At 43.4% G+C, this 19,903-nt stretch overlaps 1 protein-coding gene across 1 annotated transcript in view; it reads right to left on the bottom strand.

Moving 5' to 3' along the window:
- Positions 1-5,650: 5,650 nt before the first annotated feature.
- Positions 5,651-19,903, bottom strand: part of LOC140398065 (meiosis-specific coiled-coil domain-containing protein MEIOC-like) — a 90,132-nt gene continuing 75,879 nt past the window's right edge. Inside the window, exons 6-7 of the mRNA XM_072486277.1 lie at positions 19,384-19,564; positions 5,651-6,157 (exon numbers count right to left, since the gene is read on the bottom strand). Coding sequence (XP_072342378.1) covers positions 5,913-6,157; positions 19,384-19,564 — 426 coding nt within the window. The 3' untranslated portion in view covers positions 5,651-5,912. The remainder of the gene's footprint in view (positions 6,158-19,383; positions 19,565-19,903) is intronic.

The raw sequence follows: 19,903 nt of genomic DNA, 5'->3' as shown, positions 1-19,903 counted from the left end.
AATGGATGGAGAGGAAGATATGTTTTGGAAGGAGGATTCTGAAACCAAAAGCGCCAGGTTTGGTCCAGAGTTTTGCAATGGTGCCATAGCCAAAGTGACTCGGAATGAAACTGATTAACCCTCTGACAATAAATTGACATTTTTAAAGAAACGTTTTGAAAGAATTCAATGAAATGTGTTGTGTTAATTTACATTGAATTGTCGGGGTTTTTTAAAAAATTCAAAATGGTGACCACCTACACCAATACTGGCAATTCACATTTTATGCTCTGCAATTAAAGCAGCCCCCATTTTTGGAAGAGTTTTTTGAGCCTTAAATATACGGTGAATAGGTAGCCTGTAAATTGACTAAGTAGCTAGTGAACTACAGGAGTAAAAGTTACATGACTTTAAATTGTTGCATTTTGTGCCTAACACCCGCTGTCTGCTTAAAAAGGCAATGTTTGCCATTTTACTAGACCAAATTTAGATAATCTAACAACAGGTTTAAGAAAATCAGGAGACAGAAGAAGCCAGCTTTATGAGGTTACTGTTGGGTAGGGAGAATTAGTACCTCAAAGTTCTACCATTGGGAGACAATGGTTGACCTAAATAGTGGCTGGAATTATCTGGCCGTTTGCTGGCGGCGGAATTCTCTGGTCCTGCCAGCAGTGCACCCCTGCCCGCGGGTTTCCCAGCAGCATGGGGTGGCTTCAATGGGAACTCCCATTGAGTGGCAGGAGCAGAGAATCCCGTGCCAGTGAATGATGCGCTGTCGAAAAAGATAGGGCTGGGAGGCTAGAGAATCCCACCCAGGGTTTATTTACAAATCTAAAATTACTTGGATAATTTCATTAATACTTCTTGAAACTTTTCAGTGTTATCTCAATGATTTTTAAAACCTAGTATTTGAGGAAGTTTACACAAATGCTTTCGAAGGTCGAAGGGAAAATACTGGGCTGTCTTACAAATATGAATTAAGTTAATTCTGATAATTGTGTCAGCTGTCCAAGTCAGTTTGTTGTGAGCAACAGCTGGAATTAGATTAACATGAATAGTCTGCCCAAGGGAGAACTTTACCAAATGTGCTTGGTACCATTGAGAAACAATAGGTATTCCAGGTATACATCACATACATGCCCAATACCTGGAAATTCTTACCCAAAGTACCTCACCTTATTTAATCTTGAGAAGAAATTATAAGATTGAGATGCACTGAAGGCTGTTTTTGACACATGGTATGAAATCAAAAAGATGGCTTGACCATTGGCAATAGTGTGGTGTTGGTTTGCAGACTGCAATGATGAGCTGTTTTACAAATGGTATCTCACTCTTAAAATAAAAAGTTGTTACGGAAAGAAAACCTCAGAACTCTAAATCCCTTTTAAGTGGAAATGTAAATGGATACGCTAAAAAATGCTGAAAATTGATATATCCTAAATCAGCTCAAAATTGGCTTTGATGTGGAGAAATCTTGAATGATAAAAATCTAATACTGTAGCCAAGAAATTAATGAATATAACAGGCAAAATATATCCATCGAAAATCACAAGTGAGAAGTTAGCTTCAAAGTTGGTGGTGTGGAAGGTCATACATTACTCCTCAGACTGAGGTTTGTTTGTTGAGGTATATTCTCCTCAAAATGTCTTTGGGTACTTTACCGGTCTCATTAGGTATTCCCCTAATCGTGTTAAGATGATTTTAGGAATACATATTGAAGGGGTGGCGCAGTGGCTAATACTGCTGCCTCATGGCGCCCAAGGATCCGGGTTTGATCCTGGCCCTGGGTCACTGTGTGAAGTTTGCGCATCTACCCATGTCTGCATGGGTCTTAGCCCCACAACCCAAAGATGTGCAGGGTAGGTGGATTGGCCATGCTAAATTGTCCCTCAATTGGAAAAAAAAATGTATACATGTTGAAATTAGATCAATAATTTAATTAATTGAGATTTGATTTTTTTTTGTCTCAATATTCTATGCTAAAACGGCACTTATTGTATTTAGCTAAAGTTTTTTCGTTTTGTCAATTACAAATATCCCATCTTCACATTTTAAATACCAACTGAATTTGTTTTCAGATTACAGAATTTACAATGCAGGAAGCGGCCATTCGGCCCATCGAGTCTGCACCAGACCTTGGAAAGAGCATCCTACTTAAGCCCATGCCGCCACCCTATCCACGTAATCTAGTAACCCCACCTCACCTTTTGGTCAATAAGGCAATTTAACATAGCCAATCCACCTAATCTGCACATCTTTGGACTGTGGGAGGAAACCCGGCGGCAACCCACGCAGACACGAGGAGAAAGTGCAAACTCCACACAAGACTGTCACCCGAGGCTGGAATTGAACCCAGAACTCTGGAGCTATGAGGCAGCAGTGCTAACTGTGCCACCCCATGGGGATAGAATTAATTTTATCCAACTCAAGTATTCTACTATTGTACATTTTTAAAATAAGGATTAAGAAAGAAATTAGATCAATATTTAATTTATTTAATGTCATATTTCCAGTAACTTATACAGTTCAGTAAAATATATCAACTTTTAACTTAGGAAAATCAAAAAATTCACTTTCTTTGATACAAAGTCAACTTCTTAAATATTAATTTTGGAACTTGGATTAACTCTTCTCATTTATAAATGACATTGTTTCAAGTAGTTACTACACTTTTTTAAATGCACAACCTTCTGTTGACTCCTCATGAGGTAACAATTTCAGCAGTTGTGTATTACATTACCGAGTATTTCATTGATCACAAAACGTTTTAACATCTAGGAGGTTTCTCATACTGTATTCCTGATCAATTTATCAAGCATATGACAAAGATATGTTCCTTTCATTCATTAATCTAAACTAGAATTCAATTCTTAAACTCAAAAGTCAACGAATTCTAGTTCCTGAAGATAATCGTACAACACAAAATTATCATTTAAAGATATCTGATATAACATTTATTTCTGACATATCTTGACCTAGCTTAAATATAATTGAAGACTGCATTAAATGCCTTCCGGATAACCTCAAGATGCACAATTAAACAATACGTTTAAAATTGATTTCAAGCAAAATTGTTTTAACCTTAAAGATATATCATATCATTTTTTGAAATTTATTAAATTCCTTTAAGAAATTGGAAGTAATTATTAATTTCATGCCATCCACTGCAAATCATAACATACAGTATTTCTAAATGACAATTACACTGGATATGGCCAATGAAATGTTTGAGGTATCTCAAATTTCAATCACTGAATGAGTTGCTGACATCTTGATAGTAATTTCAGACTGAATGTCTCAAAATCATTTAATGTATTTAATGATTTTAAGATATTTACAAACATATTCAATCATTGAATTTGAGAGTGAATGACAATTTAGGGTCCCAAATAATACAGCAATAAATCAAATACAATACTGTCAAGTTTGAAGCAACTTCAATTACAAGAATTGAGTGTTCTGCTAAAGTTGATAAACATCTACTATTGTATCTGCTACTGACATATCATCAAACTTATTTGTGTGGGCACATTTATCAGACTTATACCCTTTAGATTTCAAATTAGAAATGTAGAAAGCTCACTGTTTCAATACAAAAACTTTGAACAGTACCAGAGATCTACACAACATGGAAAATAAGCCACTAACATTTATAGATTGTACACATTATAAACAAGTTGCCTCATAAATACAATCAACAAAATATCTGCAACAGAGTAAATTAATATTCTTACTAAATGTGGTATGTTAGCATTAATTTAAAAATAACTTCAAACTTAGTGAATGCTAACAATACATTTCAAATACAAAATAATTCCACAAAATCATTATATCAGACTGCTGAATAATGCATTATTTCTGTAGCAATACTACAGAAATAAAACACTATAGTTGGTACATACAACATGTGTTACAAATATCCATAATAGTACAATGTCATTTCCATATTAAATAGTACTTGTCTGGCTTTTGTTAATGAAGCAGTAATCCTTGAAACAAATATATTGCTTTGAGTTTGGAAAGGTACAAACTATTAGTACCTTGCATGCTTCATTTTACAAGGTTTTGTACCGTTGAATTTTTTTTGCATTCCTGTCCTTTTCTTTCTGTGATTAGCATTATCAAAATGCTATTGGTTAATTCCTATAATTATGTTTTGTAGGTGTTTGTTTAATACAGAATCTGTTATTCTATTATAGCATTACCAACACAATTGTGGGTTTGCAATTTCATCATATAATGCCGTCATGTAGCCTCCCACTAAATTGGCACAAACAAAAATAATTGAAACTATTTGAAATGATTTTTAACCTGTTGTATAAATAAAACATGCATCAACAAACAGTGATATATGAAATATTATCCATTCATTGCATGCCCAATGGCTAAATCCACTTTCCAGAAAGCACTAAGGTATACAGACCAGAAATCCCAGATTTTATTCGTAGTCCATGCTGAATTAGTTAATCTAGCCTTGGCAGCACTTGGGGCACCCCATAATCCCTTGGGCGAGGGAAGTGTTCCTGCTCCTGATCGCTATCCATTGACCAGTTCCAGAAAGTGTGTTTGTGGACACACTTGGGAATAAAATCAGACTCTGTTATGATGGCCCTCATGATAAACTGATCTGCTAAAACACTACACCTAGGTTCACATATGAGGGATGTACTTTGGCAAGTTAGTGTAGAGCTGCTGTTTGTAAATAGAGTAAAAGCTAGAAGCTTCAGTAGGCAAAGGGCGGCATGTAGAGGAATCTGGGCGGGGGGTGGTCTCAAGTCTAGGAAATGAAAACTCCGAACAATATGGCTGTCTTGTACTTACCATTGTGCACTTTATGTCCCAATTGTTAAATATTAGTGTAGATATTATTATGCATCAATGTAACACTCATTGTCGGCAAAAAAAATCTCAACTAATCGAAGTGTTCCAAGAAATTAAAAGTAATAATTTATAATATTAAGAGTGTATACTCAGGCTGTAATTCCATCACTGGAATCAATATTTATAAATGTTATTTGGAATCTGACATCACCTAAATGCCAAAATGAAATTATTGCCTTCTAATTACTCCTGGGCATCTCTTTTATCTCTGCAAAAATGTGAAAAACTGCACTAATAATGAATGGTATTTCAAATGAATTATCTTTAATATTATTAGATTAATATCTCCAGGTCTCTGAATTATATGATACAAAGTCTGTGACCTTTGCACATTATCTGAAACTTCAAGTATTTAAATAGAGGGTCTAACCAGATTAGGGTGATATAAATAAGAACAGAACCATTAAATCTAAACTATGATAACCTTTTACTTAACAGGATAATTGCAGTATACGGTATTTATTTAATTAACCTCCACTTACTGTTGTGGCATTAATTTGTTTTATTAAGACTGATTTTAAGCTCTCAAAGACTGCACTTTGGTGCATTTATTGCTTACTTTCACCAAATAGAGGTTACCTTTCCTTTTTGGCCATGTCAAAGAAAGTCATGACCACTTTTATAAACTTTGTATATAATAAATAACAAACACCTTACAGAAACTAAAACAAACGTTAGATTAAAATTTCCTGACTAAAAAGCTTTAGTCACTCTGATTGGGAAGATTTGACAAGACCAATTCACCAAAACATAGGGTAAAATTATCTTGTTAAATTATGGTAGTGAGATTTTTAAATAATCTTTATATCACTTGTCTCAATATAGAGAGATGTATTCACTAACCAAATGCATGCTTGCCCACAAGCTGCATTGTTTATAATTACTTTTCAGGGGAGACTATGCATTTTAGTCTTTTTCCCCCTGAATGCTTTTTAGTTAATCTGAATTAGTGATCGCTGCAACTTAACCAATTCACATGTTAGTAGTTCAAAAGGTAATAATAGAATCATTTATTTTAAGGCTTTTCGATCAATTTTGTCCTTTCAGTCTTCCTAATCAACACGAGTTTTCACCACTTCATTCTTTTCCCCACTATTATAGTAGTTGCTTCTGTTTTGATAGTTTTTATCTCCATTAGTTACCAGATCCTGCAGTTCTCTTTCTACTTCAACTTGGTCATCTGGATTGGCATTTGGTGTTTTTGGCAATGTCATTTGGAGGGCACACCACAAAGCAGTCCGGGCTTTCCGTGTAGCTACTGCCATTTCTTTGACTGCAATAGCCAAAGCAAGAACATCTGCACATAAAGAGATACAATCTGAATTAAAGATTTGTTGGTGAGTCTATCTCAACAATGAAACTATTTAATAGTACAGTAGTGGACTGCATCGGTAACAGATTGCCACACTAAGTGGTAGGATAAACTGATGAGACTTCTCCATGTTATAATCTGTCAAGATGTGTGCAGAGGCCAAGCAGAGGATGGGCACTTTCCACCATGCAAGCAAAAAATAATTACTTGATTAATCACCAAGATCTTGAAATTGCATTGCGCAAAGACCTAATCTCTGTGCAGCTCTTGATCTCTCCTTCTTTAAGATGTTCCTTAAAACCTACTCCTTTGACCAAGCTTTTGGTCATCTATCCTAATATCTCCTTATGTAATTTGATGTCAAATTTTATGAAGTTGACACTCTTGCGATGTTTTACTATGTTAAAGGTATTTAATACAAACAATTGTTGCATAGAAATCTTAGTGCATGTTAAATTCCCTAGCTTGCCATTTGAGCAAATGGGGCTGGAGATAGCAGGAAGGTTCAGTTGGGAAACCTCCCAACCCAGCAGACCAGTTTCCCATAAATGTCTATTGCATTTTTGCTCTAGGGAGGTGGGAGCAGGGTGGAGTCAGGCACGAGATAGCAAGAGAGGTGGGCAGATGGCCTGGCTGGCAGGCTAGAATGCCCACCTCCATTTACTGGTACATTAGCCCAGTTTTAATGATTAAATGGCAGGTCTCAAACTTTCACCTTCATCAAAGTCCTCATATTTCCCATGAATCCTCCATAGCCACTCTGGTCAGACATCAGGAGCCATGGGAATTTAAAAAAAATAAACCTCTAACAGAACTCTCTAGGCACACTTGACATGGATGATGGCTCCCTGGCTCTATGATGGACCACGAATGTCAAAGGAAGCTGCGATAGTAGGCATCTCCTGCATCTGTGCAGGAGACCCCCCCAAAATGCCCATGTCCTTGGACACCTAGAGGTCAAACACTGGCTATCAAAAGGTAAACAGGAAGCAGCAAGGCCACAAGCCTGCCTCCACCTCAACTGATTGTGCTGAGAGAACACCAGCATCTGTAGGCACATTCATTTCAGAGTTTGATTATTTTGTTGTCATCTTATTTGTAATGAATTCTGACTGCTGCACCAGATTCCTTCAGTTGTTTACAGACTACTGGGTCATTCACTGATGGATGGGCCACACAAATGGTTTGCTTGGAAGCAGCACCCAGGATGAAGTCAGTCCATTTTCCATGCTGTGTCCTCATGTGAATATGGGTCCAGGCACAGGATAAGGGCATTCAAGGAGGCAACATGGTTAGAGGTGGAAATTGGATTTTATTGAATGGGTGTGGAACGAAGGCAAAAAATATATATATATCTGTATGAGTTGCGAGCCTCCCTTGTATCTCACTGCACCTTGCCTGCACTCCATCATCTTCATTGTCTTGTCTCTGGTTATCTTCCCCTTTCATATCCTCATCCTTGGAGGAAACATCGCTCTCCATTTTGTCCTTATTGATCATTGCTTCTCACCTCTGTAGCGCCAGATTCAGCGCACAGCATACCATAAAGAGATGAGAGACCCTCGCTGGGTATATTAAAGGGTTGACAAGATTGGAACCACAGCTTCAGAAGTCCTGTGGTCTGTTCGATTATTGCTCAATTTGCTCGAAAAGCATTTGATGTATTTCTCCTCTGTACCTGCGCTTGGGTCCCACAGAAGCATCCACAGCCATCTCTTCAGCCGATAGCCCAGCCAAATCACCCACTTAAAGGCAGGAGTGGGGGTGGTAGGGGGCTCTAGAGAGTTGAGACACCTGGGACTGCCTTAGTATTTGCCACAGTCCTGACAGCTTCCAGGGACTCTTTCAGGGATCAATTTGTGGTAGTCACAGCCCAGTTGTACATTGAGCAGATGTCAAAAGGCTATTGCCTGATCCGAGAGCCTGAAGGCCATATGCGTGCAGTCGATTATACCCTATGCCTGGGGGTATCCAGCGACAGCACTCCATTATTCTGACTTGGTTGGGTGTGAAACTACATTTTGGCTGGTCATCATCTTGATCGAGCTGCAGACTGGAAGATCCCATAGATATCTCCAGAAGATATTTGGAGTTATCCTGAGGTGTAGCAATTCAGCACAATGGTGACCTTCAATGTTACAGGTGTCATGTAAGAGTACTTTTAAGAAATGGGTGTTTATAAATGCGCATGTATATAAATATCTGTAGTGAGAGTACCTTTAAGAAATGTGTGTTTACTACTGCAGTGATGTCAGAGAGTAGGTGGAGCTGGGCTGTCTGTCAGCTTTTTACATTTGTTTTTGAGCAGCCTGCAGAGTGTGTTTTAGTTTAGTTTTCAGTGTTGGAGCTGAAGCCAGACCAAGCAGGTGTACTGCTGTTCTCTGTGCCATCAAAAAACTATCTCTTGACATTTGGTGAATTCAGAATTATAAATGTTCTCAGTAGTGAATGTAAACCTAATGTGCTTCTGCTAAAAGGAAAGCTTAAAGGATTACTTAGTGTTATAGTCTTTGGGGGGGTGTATTTGAATTGATGATTGCCGAAATGTTCACTGTATGTTTTAAAAAGGTTAACTTGAGTTCATAGAATAAACATTGTTTTACTTTAAAAAATACTTTTCCATTTCTGCTGTACCACACCTGTAGTGCGGGCCGTGTGCTCCCCATACCACAATCTATTAAAAGTTGTGGGTCAGGTGAACTCCATGATACACTTTGGGGTTCTCTAAACCCTGGCCCATAACACAGGCATGGGGTGCTCACAACTTCCCACTGGGCTCAGCTCCTCTCCATCATTGCTCTGGCTCTGATATCCCCTCACTAGATGATCTCAAGGCCTAAGTGAATGAGGCCCACAACAAATTGCTGTACAGTTCTCAGGGCCTTCTACTATTTCCCCACTCCCCACCTCTACTCTGTACATAAAAGTGTCAGTCAAGGAGAACACTCAACCAGAATGTTTCTGCTGAGCAGGCCATCCTTAGCTTTGCTGCCGCTGTCTACTCAGTTTCACTCTCCCTACAAAGCCACGCACCTCTCAATATCTGCCGACTACAACCATAATTGACCTTTTGCTGAGCTTCCACCCCTTGTAGCTGGCGAGGCTCTCAATCTATGTTGTTCTTGTCTGCCACGTGTCTGGTCACTCAGCTTTTGACCTCATTGTAGCCTTGGTCCAAACATGACCAAAAAAGCTGAATGCCAGAGGTGAAGTCAGAGTGACTGCCCTTGACATCAAGGCAGCATTTGATCGAGTATGGCATCAAGGAGCCCTAGCAAAACTGGAATCAGGCGGAAAACCCTCCACTGGTCGAGTCATACCCGGCACAAAGGAAGATGGTTGTGGTGGTTGGCAGTCAAAGTTCCAGGACATCACTTAACGCGATCCTCGGGGGTAATGTCCTAGGTCCAGCCATCTTCAGCTGCTTCATCAATGACCTTTATTCCATCATAAGGTCAGATGTGGGGATGTTTGCTGTGACTGCACAATATTCAGTACCATTTACGACCCCTCAGAAACTAAAATAGTCGACTTCCGGTGGCGGCCATGAAGTAGTAGGTGGTCGCTTAGGTAGCTCCCGCTCATGGTGGACTTTTGTGACCATGCCTCCTGACTTTTGTGGGATTTGATCAGTACAATTGGAGGCGGGTGAACCAGAGAGGAGGAATCCCCGCCCCCCAGTTTATGGAGACGTAGACCAGAAGTGGCCTGAAAAGAAGAAATTGCCGGGCAAAGAAGGGTGTGGAACCTACAGCACAGGAGAACATGGCGGAGGTACAGGAGCTGGGATTGGCGGCCCAATGGTCAACGGAGCAGCTGGTGAGATTTATACAGGAGAGTTTCGCCAAGCAAAAGCGGGAATGTTTAGACCTGATTCAGACAGGGATTGATCGGGTGGAACAATGAGTGGAAGCCCAGGGACTGGCGATCCAGAAGGTGGAAGAGAAGGTGGCTGAGCACGAGGACTGCTAACCGCTATGGAGACAGAGATGGGGCTGATGAGGGACCACCAGAAAAGGCTGTAGAAGGTGGAGGATTTGGAGAACAGGTCCCGCAGGTAGAATCTTAGGATGTTGGCCTCCCGGTTGGCATCAAGGGATCGGACACGGGCATACGTGGCGCACATGTTTGAAAAGCTGGTGGGCGATGGGGCGTTTGCTCGACCCTTGGAAGTGGACAGGGCGCATAAGGCACTTGCGAGGAATATGCGCCTGAATGAGCCACCGAGGGCAATGGTAGTGTGAATGCACCGGTTCCTGGATAAGGAACAGATTTTGCGGTGGGCCAAGCAGACACGGAGCTGCAAATAGGATAACAACGAGCTGCGCATCTATCAGGACTTAGCTCCGGAACTGGCCAAAAGAGGGAGCTTTAATGGTAAAATCGGCCCTCTTCAAGAAGGGGGTGAAGTGCGGTATGTTGTATCCAGCTCGGTTGTGGGTCACCAACGGTGGTCAAGAACATTACATTGGATCGCCGGAAAAAGCAATGGACTTTGTTAAGGACAAAAGACTGGCAGGTGATTGAGGACATTGAATTTTGGGAGGGCAAGCAATGCTGTGCCTGTGCTGTTCAATTTATTTTCGTTTTGGGCTGTACATTAAGTGCTTTTGGTATCAATTTTTGGGCCGTTGCGCAGTTACTTACATTTTGGGCTGTACTGGAGTGCTTTTTGTATCAATTTTGGGCCGTTGCTCAGTTTTGTATGTGAGTTAACTTTGCGCTTGTGGGGGGATGGTGGGTTGAGTTTTCTTCTTTGTGTTTGTTGGGGATTGTGATGCTTTGAATATGTATGTTCAAGCCGGGGGGGGGGGGGGGGGGGGGGGGGGGGGGGGGAACAATGGGGGGGGTACCAGGCTAGCTGGGCATGCCACCTCATGGAAGCGCAGTGGGGGCCGAGCAGGTGATAAGTTTGCTAAGGGAGGTTGGGATTGTTGTTTTGTTAATGTGGGGGATGCTCTGCTGACAGGCGCGGGATTGTTGTTGGGAGACAAATTGGAGGTCGAGGACAGTGGGCGCCCTGGGGCGGGCCTGAGGAGGCGTGGAACGCGAGCTGGAGGCTGGCCTGAGAAGGGTGATAGTTGATCGGCGGGGGTGGGGGTGCCCCCCGACCAGGCTGATCACATGGAACGTTAGAGGGCTGAATGGGTCGGTCAAGAGGGCTCGTGTGTTCGCGCATTTGAGGAGGCTGTAGGCGGACGTGGCAATGCAACAAGAGACACACCTGAGGGTTGCGGATCAGACTAGACTGAGGAAGGGGCGGGTTGGGCAAGTATTTCATTCGGGGTTAGACTCTAAGACTAGGGGGGTTCGCGATCCTGATCAGTAAGTGGGTGTCATTTGAGACAGGGAATATAATTGCGGACTCAGGGGGGGTAGGTATATCATGGTGAGCGGGAAGTTGGAGGGGATGCCGGTGGTGTTAGTAAATATTTCCGCACAAAATTGGGACGACGTGGAGTTTATGAGGCGGGTGTTAGGGAAATTTCCGGACCTGGTCTCACATAACCTGATCATGAGGGGCGGGGGTCTTCAATACGGTCATTGATCCGAGGTTGGAAGGGTCGAGTCCAAGGACAGGGAGGGTGCCAGCCGCAGCAAAGGAACTAACTGGGTTTATGGAGCAGATGGGCGGGGGGGGGGGGGGGGGGGGGGGCGGGGGGGGTAGACACGTGGAGTTTTGGACGGCAAAGAGCGAAGGAGTTTTCTTTCTTTTCCCACGTGCACAAAGTATACTCCCGGATTGATTTTTTATTCTGAACAGGGCTCTACTGGCGGGGGTGGTGGATACTGAGTATTCGGCGATTGCTATGTTGGACCATGCCCCATACTGGGTAGATCTACGGGTGAGCAAGGAGGGTGGTCAGCGCCTGTAATGGAGATTGGATATAGGACTGCTAGCGGATGAGGGGGGGTGCGAGCGTGTGAGGGAGGCCATCCAGAACTACTTGGAAATAAACGATACGGGGGAAGTCTCGGCAGCAACGGTGTGGGAAGCGTTGAAGGCAGTGGTTAGGAGGGAGCTAATTTTGATACGGGCCCATAAAGAGAAGGTGGAGCGAGCAGAGATAGATAGGCTGGTTAGGGAAATACTCCAGGTGGTCAGGAGATATTCGGAGGCCCCGGAGGCAGGGTTATTGAAGGAGCGGCAGAAGCTACAGATGGAGTTTGGTCTGTTATCTTCAGGGAAGGTGGTGGAGCAGCTGAGGAAGGCGAGGGGGGCAATATATGAGTATGGGGAGAAGGCCAGCAGGATGCTTGCACACCAGCTAAGGAAAAGGGAGGCGGCCAGGGAGATAGGAAGAGTGAAGGACGGAGGAGGGAATACGGTCTTGGACCCAGCAGGGGTGAATGGGGTGTTTAAGGAGTTTTATAGTCAGCTATATGAATCGGAAACCCCAGCTGGAGTGGAGGGGATGAGGCAATTTTTGGAGGGTTTGGAGTTTCCGAAGGTGGAGAAAGGGTTGTTGGAGGGATTGGGAGCCCCAATCGGGATTACAGAAGTAGTAGAGGGATTGGAGGCCATGCAGTCGGGCAAGGCCCCGGACGGATACCCCGTGGAATTTTACAAGAAGTTTTCTGGGATGCTGGGCCCGCTGCTGGTGAGGGCATTTAACGAGGCCAGGGAACAAGGTGTCCTTCTCCCAACAATGTCGCAGGCTTCGATATCATTGATCCTGAAGCAGAAGGACCCAGACCTACACGGGTCATACAGGCCAATCTCCCTACAGAATGTTGATGCTAAACTGCTGGCTAAAATCTTGGCCTCAAGGATAGAAGATTGTGTCTCGGAGATGATAGGGGAAGACCAGCCCGGGTTTGTTAAAGGCAGGCAGTTAACGGGCAATGTTAGAATGCTCTTAAATGTAATCATGATGCCCTCCGAGGGGAGGGAGAGGGAGGTAGTGGCCGCTGTGGACGCGGAAAAGGCCTTCGACTGGATGGAGTGGAATTATTTGTGGGAGGTGTTGGGACTGTTTGGGTTTGGGTAGGGCTTTATTGACTGGGTTCGGGTGCTGTACCAGGCACCGGTGGCGAGCGTACGGACGAATCGGCTCACGCCGGACTACTTTAAACTGCACCGGGGGACAAGACAAGGATGTCCTCTCTCTCCACTGTTGTTTGCTTTGGCCATAGAGCCACTGACAATGGCTCTAAGAGCATCAAAGGAATGGAAGGGTATAGTCCAGTGGGTGGGAACATACGGTCTCGCAATACACAGACGGCCTGCTCCTATATATTTCCGACCCGTTAAGCGAGATGGGGGAGATTATGCGGATCTTAGGGGAATTTGTTTGGTTTTCAGAGTACAAATTGAATATGGGTGAAAGTGAGGTGTTTGCGATCCAGACGAGGGGACAGGATAGGAGATTGGGGGAGCTGCCATTCGGAGTGGTGGGAGGGAGTTTACGTTATTTGGGAATTCAGGTGGCACGTGGATGGGAGCCGCTACACAAGTTAAATTTGATCCGGCTGGTTGAACAAATGAAGGAGGACTTCCGGAGGTGAGGACTCCTGCTGTCATTGGCGGGGAGGGTACAAACCGTGAAAATGATGGTCCTCCCGAGATTTTTGTTTGTTTTTCAGTGCCTCCCTATTTTTATACCAAAGGCCTTTTTTAAACGGGTGATCTCTGGTTTTGTGTGGGCGGGTAAAACCACGCGAGTAAAGAAAGTGCTGCTGGAGCGGAGTGGAGGGGTAGGTGGGCTGGCACTACCGAACTTTAGTAATTGATACTGGGCGACAAATATCTCCATGATCGGGTAGTTGGTGTGGGAGCGAGTAGAGGCGGAATCGTGTAAGGACACAAGTTTGGGGGCATTGGTAAAGGCTCCTCTGCTGTTCTAGCTGGCCCAGTACTCCACAAGACCGGTGGTAGTGGCGACCCTGAGAGTCTGGGGGCAGTGGAAGAAGCATATGAGAGTGGAGGGAGCATTGGTGTGGGCTCCAATTTGTGATAATCACCAGTTTGTTCCAGGGAGGCTGAATGGGGGGGTTTCGGAGATGGCAGAGAGCAGGGATTGAGAGGATGGGAGATCTACTTATTGATGGGAGCTTTCCCTGTTTGGAGGATTTGGAGAAATTCGAAGTGCCGGGAGCGAATGGGTTTCGATATCTGCAGATAAGGGATTTTATGCAAAGGCAGGTTTCAACCATTCCGCTTCTACCGCCACAGGGGATACAGGGCAGGGTAGTTTCTAGAATGTGGTGGGGGAGGGGAAGGTTTTGGATATCTACAAAGAGCTTATGGAGTGGGAGGAAACCCAGATAGATGGGCTAAAGGGTAGATGGGAAGATGACCTTGAATTAGGCGGATGCTTTGAGCAGAGTCAACAAGTCCTCATCATGTGCCAGGCTCAGCCTGATACAATTCAAGATGGTTCACTGGGCACACGACATGACGGTGGCCCGGATGAGCAAGTTTTTCGGGATAGAGGACAAGTGTGTGAGGGGTGAAGCCAGCAAACTATGTCCATACGTTTTGGGCATGCCCAAAGCTTAGTGGATACTGCCAGGGATTTGCGGATGTCATGTCCATGGTACTTAAAACAAGGGTGGCGCAGAGTCCAGAGGTGGCGACTTTTGGAGTGTCGGAAGATCCGGGAGTCCAGGGGGCGAGAGAGGTTGACGTTTTGGCCTTTGCTTCCTTGGTAGCCTGGAGACGGATACTGTTCGCATGGAGGGACTCGAAGCCCCCAAAATCAGAGGTTTGGGTTAGCAACATGGCTGGGTTTTAAGAAAATTAAGTTTGCCCTTCGAGGGTCAACGTTGGGGTTCGTCCGGAGGTGGCAGCCGTTTATCGACTTCTTCGGGGAAAGCTAAACTGTCAGCAGAGGCAATAAAGGGTGTGTGTGGGGTGGGGGGGGGAGAGAAAGAGTTAGGCTACTTTGTGTTTAGCGTAGGCGGGATTTGTGAGAGATGGAGAGATATTTTTGCACTATGTTTATAGTTGTATAGTTTATGGTTATAAAATTATAAATGCCTTAATAAAATGTTTTAAAAAAGAAAGAAACTGAAGTAGTCCATGTTAAAATGAGGCACGACCTGGACAATATCCAGTCTTGGGCTGGCGAGTGGCAAGTAACATTCGCACCACACAAGTGCCAGGCAATGACCATCTCCAACAAGAGAGAAACTAACCATTGCCCCATGGCATTACCAGTGCTGAACCCCCTCACTATTAACATCCTGGGAGTTATCATTGACTAGAAACTGAACAGCACTAGCCATATAAATTTACTTGCTACCAAAGCAGGTCAAAGGCTAGAAATCCCGTGGCAAGTAACTCATCTCTTGACTCTCCAAAGCCTGTCCACCATGTACAAAGCACAAGTCAGGAGTGTGATGGTATACACACCACTTCCCAGATGAGTACAGTGCCAATAATGCTCAAGAAGCTCAACACCATCCAGGACAAAGCAGCCTGCTTGATTATTAACCCTTCCACAAATATTCAATCCCTCCATCACCCGAAAAATATTTGCAGTTGTGTGTACCATCGACAAGATGCACTGCAGGAACTCACCAAGGTTTCTTAGGCAGCACATTCCAAACCCATGAGCTGTCATCTAGAAAGGTAAGAGCAGCATATACCTGGGAATACCACCACCTGGAGACTCCCCTCCAAGTCACACCATCCTGACTGGGAAATATATATCGCTGCCCCTTCACTGTCAGTGGGTCAAAATCCTGTAATTCCCTTCCTAACAGAACTGTGGATGTCCCTACACCCCAGTGACTGCAGCAGTTCACCACCACCTTCTGAAAAGCAACTAGGAATGGACAATAAATGCTGGTCTAGCCAGCGACACCCAGATCCCATAAATGAATTTTTTTTAAAAGGTAAGAAAAACAGGAAATTAAGCATGATGATAAACAGGCAATTAATTGAATTTTACAAACATTTTCCATTCAGTCTTTTTTGATCATTTACAGGATGTGGGCAGTTGCCCTTCAGAAAGTGGTGGTGAGTTGCATTCTTGAACTGCTGCGGTCCCAGAGGTGTAGGCGCATCCACAGTGCTGTTAGGGAGGGAGTTCCAGGATTTTGCCCCAGCGACAGTGAAGGAACAACGATATATTTCCAAGTCAGGGTGGTGAGTGACTTGGAGGGGAACCCCCTGGTGATGGTGTTCCCAGATATCTGCTGCTCTTGTCCTTCTAGATGGTAGCTTTCGTGGGATTGGAAGGTGCTATCTAACTAAGTAAGCTTGAAGAGTGCATCTTGCAGTGCATCTTGTAGATGATATACACGGCTGCCACTGTTTGTCGGTGGTGAGAGTTTGAATGTTTGTGGAAGGGGGAGCAATCAAGCGGGCTGCTTTGTCCTGGATGGTGTTGAGCTTAGAGTGTTGTTGGGAGCTGCACTCATCCAGGCAAGTGGAGAATATTCCATCACACTACGGACTTGAGCCTTGGTAGACAGGCTTCAGGGGGTGGGGGGTGCCAGGAGGTGAGTTACATGCCATAGGATTCCTAGCCTTTGACCTGTTCACGGTAGCCACAGTTTAAATATGGCTAGTTCAGTTGTTTCTGATCAATGGTAACCCCCAGGATATTGATTGTGGGGGATTTAGCAATGGTAATGCCATTGACTGTCAAGGGGTGATGGTTAGATCCTCTCTTGTAGGAGATGGTCACTGCCTGGCACTTGTGTGGCACAAATTTAACTTGCCACTTGTCAGCTCAAACCTTAATATTGTCCAGATCTTGCTGCATTTGGACATGGGCTGCCTCATTATCGAAGGAGTCGCTGAACATTGTGCAGTCATCTGCGAACATCCCCAATTCTGACCTTATGACGGAAGGGAGGTCCTTGATGAAGTAGCTGAAGATGGTTGGGCCTCGGACACTACCCTGAGGAACTCCTGCAGTGATGCCCTAGAGCTAAAATGATTGACCTCCAATCACAACTATCTTCCTTTGTGCCAGGTATGACTCCAACCAGTGGATAGTTTTCCCCGATACCCAATGACTCCAGTTTAGCTATGTATTATGGGCCAGGGCTTAGAGAATACCAAAGTATATCATGGAGTTCACCTGACCCACAATTTTTAATAGATTTTGGTTATGGGGAGCACAAGGGCCCACTTTACAGGTATGATGCAACAGAGAACTAAAAGTATTTTTAAACAAAAATAATGTTTATTCTATGAATCCAGTTAACATTTTATGAACACACAGTAAACATCTTATCAACTGCCAACACTGATAACCCCTCAAAAAGATACAGTACTCTATAGGTAACCCTGACTAACGTTCCTGACAATATCCAAAAGTCAAAAAACCCTTTTTAACAAAGACAGTAGGTTTGCATTCCTTACAGAAACAGGTATTACTTTGAAATCATCAAGTGATCTGGAGACATTCTTTAGGTTGCAGAGAAAGAGATCAATACACATCCGCTTGGTTTGAATGTAGCTCAACTGAAAACGAAACTAAAACACAGAGCCAAAACAGCTTCCAGCTCAAAACAAAAGTAAAAAGCCAGAGTCACATTCCAGCTCCACCCACACAATGACATCACTGCAGCCATTTGATAAAACACACTTTTCTTAAAGGGACTCTCACATGACATCTGGCTCCTTGATGCCTTGATGTCAAGGACAGTCACTCTCATCTCACCGTTGGCATTCAGCTCTTTTGTCCATGTTTAAACCAAGGTTGTAATGAGGTCAGGAGCAGAATGACCCTGGTGGTACCCTAAGTGAGCATCCGTGAGCACGTTATTGCTGAGTAAGTGCCGCTTGATAGCACTGTTGATGACTCCTTCCATCACTTTGCTGATGATGGAGAGTAGACTGATAGGGCGGGAATTGTTTGGGTTGGATTTGTTATGTTTTTTGTGTACAGGACACACCTGGGCAATTTTACATATTGCCAGGTGGATGCCAGTTTTGTTGCTGTATTGGAACAGCTTGGCTAGGAGTGTAGCAAGTTCTGGAGCTCAAGTCTTCAGTATTATTGTCGGAATATTGTCAGGGCTCACAGCCTTTGCAGTATCCAGTGCCTTCATCCATTTCTTGATATCACATGGATTGAATCGTATTAGCTGAAGACTGTCCTCTGTGATGCTGGGAACCTCCGGTGGAGATGGATCATCCACTCTGCTCTTCTGGCTGAAGATTGTTACGAATGCCTCAGCCAAGTCTTCTGCAAATATGTGCTAGGCTCCTCCATCATTGAGGATGGGGATATTTCTGGAGCCTCCTTCTTCAATAAGTTAATTGTCCACCACCATTCATGGCTGGATGTTCGATTCCCTGCTTGATCAGTCTGTGCGGAATCTGCACGTTCTCCCTGTGTCTGCATGGGTTTCCTCCGGGTGCTCTGGTTTCCTCCCACAAGTCCCGAAAGACTGCTGTTTGGTAATTTGAACATTCTGAATGCTCCCTCAGTGTCCCCGAACAGGTGCCGGAATGTGGTGATTAGGGGATTTTCACAGTAACTTCATTGCAGTGTTAATGTAAGCCTACTTGTGACAATAAATATTATTATTATTATATGTGGCAGCACAGCAGAGCTTAGATCTGATGTGTTTGCCGTGGAATCGCTTAGCTCTGTCTATTACTTGATGCTTATGCTGTTTGGCACACAAGTATGCCTGGTGTTGCTCTTGGTGTGCTCTCCTGCTCATGCACCTTCCTGCCACCTTCAAGAATTGCCTCCTCCTGTCAGCCCGCTCGCTGCCTTGGGGAATGTCCTTTTGTGGCGTGAACTCATCAAGCTTCCCTCCCACCCCACTACTTCCCAACCTCTCTCCAAGGTGCTGGCAAAATCTTGGCCACCATTTATACCTTTTGGAAGAATGCTAGATTTTCTAAGTGCATAAAAAAGCAATGGAGACCTCTCATGGATTGAACAAAATGATTTTTTTAAAAAAATGTTGATAAAGAAACTTCTCAAGATAAGCAGTACCAACCAGCGATTCTATTTATCAGTATTGTAACCAAGTCAAGCCTCCTTAAAGTAAGCTAAATAGTCAATACTTGATATTTTTCAAATATATTGTTGCTATACTGATACTGGTTCACTAAAAGAGGCCTTTCCACGCACAAGTAGTGTAGCCATACACAATTTGTGCAGTGAATAATTGACGTTCACTGTATTGGATTGTCTGTGTCATCGTAAATTAGTCCAATCTATATGCATGATCAATCGAAAAACGCCAAATCCTCATGTCACATAAATTGAGTACATTTAACCTGTTACCTCTGTCATCTTGGTATCGTGGTGCTCCCTGCCTTTGTCGATTAGCTGCATTTACTATTTCATCTTTCCTACGAGCTTGTGTAATGTGGATGGCTTCCAGATGTCGATCAAGAGCTGTAGAAATATTAGCATGAAGAGGAGAACTGCGGAGGCGTTCCATTTTTCCAAGCAATGTCACAACCTGTTAATAAAAGATTTAGCATTTCATGCATCTAAGAGTAGCAAAAAAATGTGCTATTACTTTATTGATACAGTATTGCAAATGTCTACTTAAGTATAACTGTATGTTAACGAGAGTTGTTACAATTTGTACACTTATTTCTGCATACATTTATATAACTATTTACACCTGTCCCATCTGGGAGTAAAATTTATGTGTTTAAGATGATGTTAATGAACGATTGAAAAATTTAACATGGGAATTTATTTTTTGCATAATAATTTGCAATCATGATGTGATCTAAAAAAAAATGTAGATCTCCTTCTACTGATAAAGCATTCAGGTGTTGAAAAAATACAT

The sequence above is a fragment of the Scyliorhinus torazame genome, chromosome 21 (assembly GCF_047496885.1).
Source record: "Scyliorhinus torazame isolate Kashiwa2021f chromosome 21, sScyTor2.1, whole genome shotgun sequence".
Taxonomy (NCBI): Eukaryota; Metazoa; Chordata; class Chondrichthyes; order Carcharhiniformes; family Scyliorhinidae; genus Scyliorhinus; species Scyliorhinus torazame.
This window is presented reverse-complemented; position numbering and strand designations above follow the sequence as displayed.